The sequence below is a fragment of the Halyomorpha halys genome, unplaced genomic scaffold (genome assembly GCF_000696795.3).
Source record: "Halyomorpha halys isolate HHAL.00 unplaced genomic scaffold, Hhal_1.1 Scaffold136.1, whole genome shotgun sequence".
Classification (NCBI taxonomy): domain Eukaryota; kingdom Metazoa; phylum Arthropoda; class Insecta; order Hemiptera; family Pentatomidae; genus Halyomorpha; species Halyomorpha halys.
This window is the reverse complement of record NW_027111614.1, coordinates 160271-161628: the sequence shown is the minus strand read 5'-3', so window position 1 is coordinate 161628 and position 1358 is coordinate 160271. Positions and strand designations below refer to the sequence as shown.

The 1358-nt window shown below is 31.3% G+C and overlaps 1 protein-coding gene across 6 annotated transcripts in view; it reads left to right on the top strand.

Moving 5' to 3' along the window:
- Positions 1 to 1358, top strand: part of LOC106678379 (Smg6 nonsense mediated mRNA decay factor) — a 79837-nt gene that overhangs the window by 52166 nt on the left and 26313 nt on the right. For all 6 annotated transcript variants that reach the window (XM_067049694.1, XM_067049693.1, XM_067049696.1 and 3 more), the window contains one exon: positions 375 to 472. In XM_067049694.1, coding sequence (XP_066905795.1) covers positions 375 to 472 — 98 coding nt within the window. The remainder of the gene's footprint in view (positions 1 to 374; positions 473 to 1358) is intronic.

Here is a 1358-nt window from a genome sequence, read left to right as displayed (position 1 = left end):
TCGATTTAACATGAGTTTTTCCATTTAACACGCTTTAACATGTTAAACCAAAGATCATGAATACCCCTTTAATAAGGAAATACAATTACTTGACTAGCAGTTATGCAAGGAGGTGATTCGGTCAGAATAACGTTTTACTCTTAGATTTTTCCCTAATTAAGTTTATCCAATTTATGAGGCTGGGTGAGCCCCGGAGGGCTACAGTAACAAAATTAATAATTATCTGTCACAACCAGATTCAAACCCAGGTCTTTAGAGCTAGTAGCAGATTACCTTACCGTTAGAGTCACGCTGCTCCTTTCTGGAAATACATGAATAAAAAAAGCAAAAGTTTTGTTTATAACTTTGAAAAAAAAAATATTTTTTTTTTACAGGCCACCAGAAGATTGTTGGACGAGAATAGCAACTGTAGTAAATTTATTGGAGAAAATTGATTACAAAGGCCATCTTCTCACTACTGAAAATCGACCTGGTATGTCTCCTTCATATTTCATTGGCAAACATTATTTTTTATTGTCTTGTGTTATTCTATCTTTTTTTGTTTATTTAAAAAAATAAATTGATAAGCTAAGCTATGGGAGAATGTCTGGCGTTGTTTAAGAGTATAAGTCTCTTTCGATAAACCAATGGTAGATTTTTTTAGATGCATTATATCAATATCACTGCAATACGATGTGGATGTGATGGTTTAACCTCTGGGTAAAAAAGAGAAATGAATTATTCCTACCATTGATCACCAATAATTTTTTTTATGCAAATATAGTTTTAGCATGTGTCCCGTTCTTTTGTCATTATTTATTTGATGGATGCCTGTTATAATATTTTGTAATAATTTATTATTATTTAAAAATAAAAATTAAAAGAATTTTGATAGTTTTATAACCTTTTTCAAATATAAAAAATAATTGGGTTCTAATCAAGAACTTTAATATCAAATAGATAATAGAATTTTATTTACACTTTTATTATATACAAGAGAGACTCTATATCTCAGGGCGGGTTGCTAGGCAATCAGAAACAGGCATTTACAATCATTACACTTATTTAAATTAAAATCTATTTTACACATTTATCTAATGTTATGTATACAAAAATAACCAAGCTCACGATCTTCCTATGATGATCCTTGGTGTCTTCTTTTTTCTTATTGTTCTGTCCTAGCGTCCAAAATGGCTTACTTCTGCACAGAAATTGATGAGGACCTCCTCATCCTGAAGACATCCTTTCTCCTGCCCGTCCACACAAAGAATGACCTCTTCCAAAACGAAAACCTGCCTTGAGGTTACATGTAAACATCGATTGTCCCACAACAGTTAGGGATTTTTCCAAATGATTTATTTTCTGAATATTATTCATTT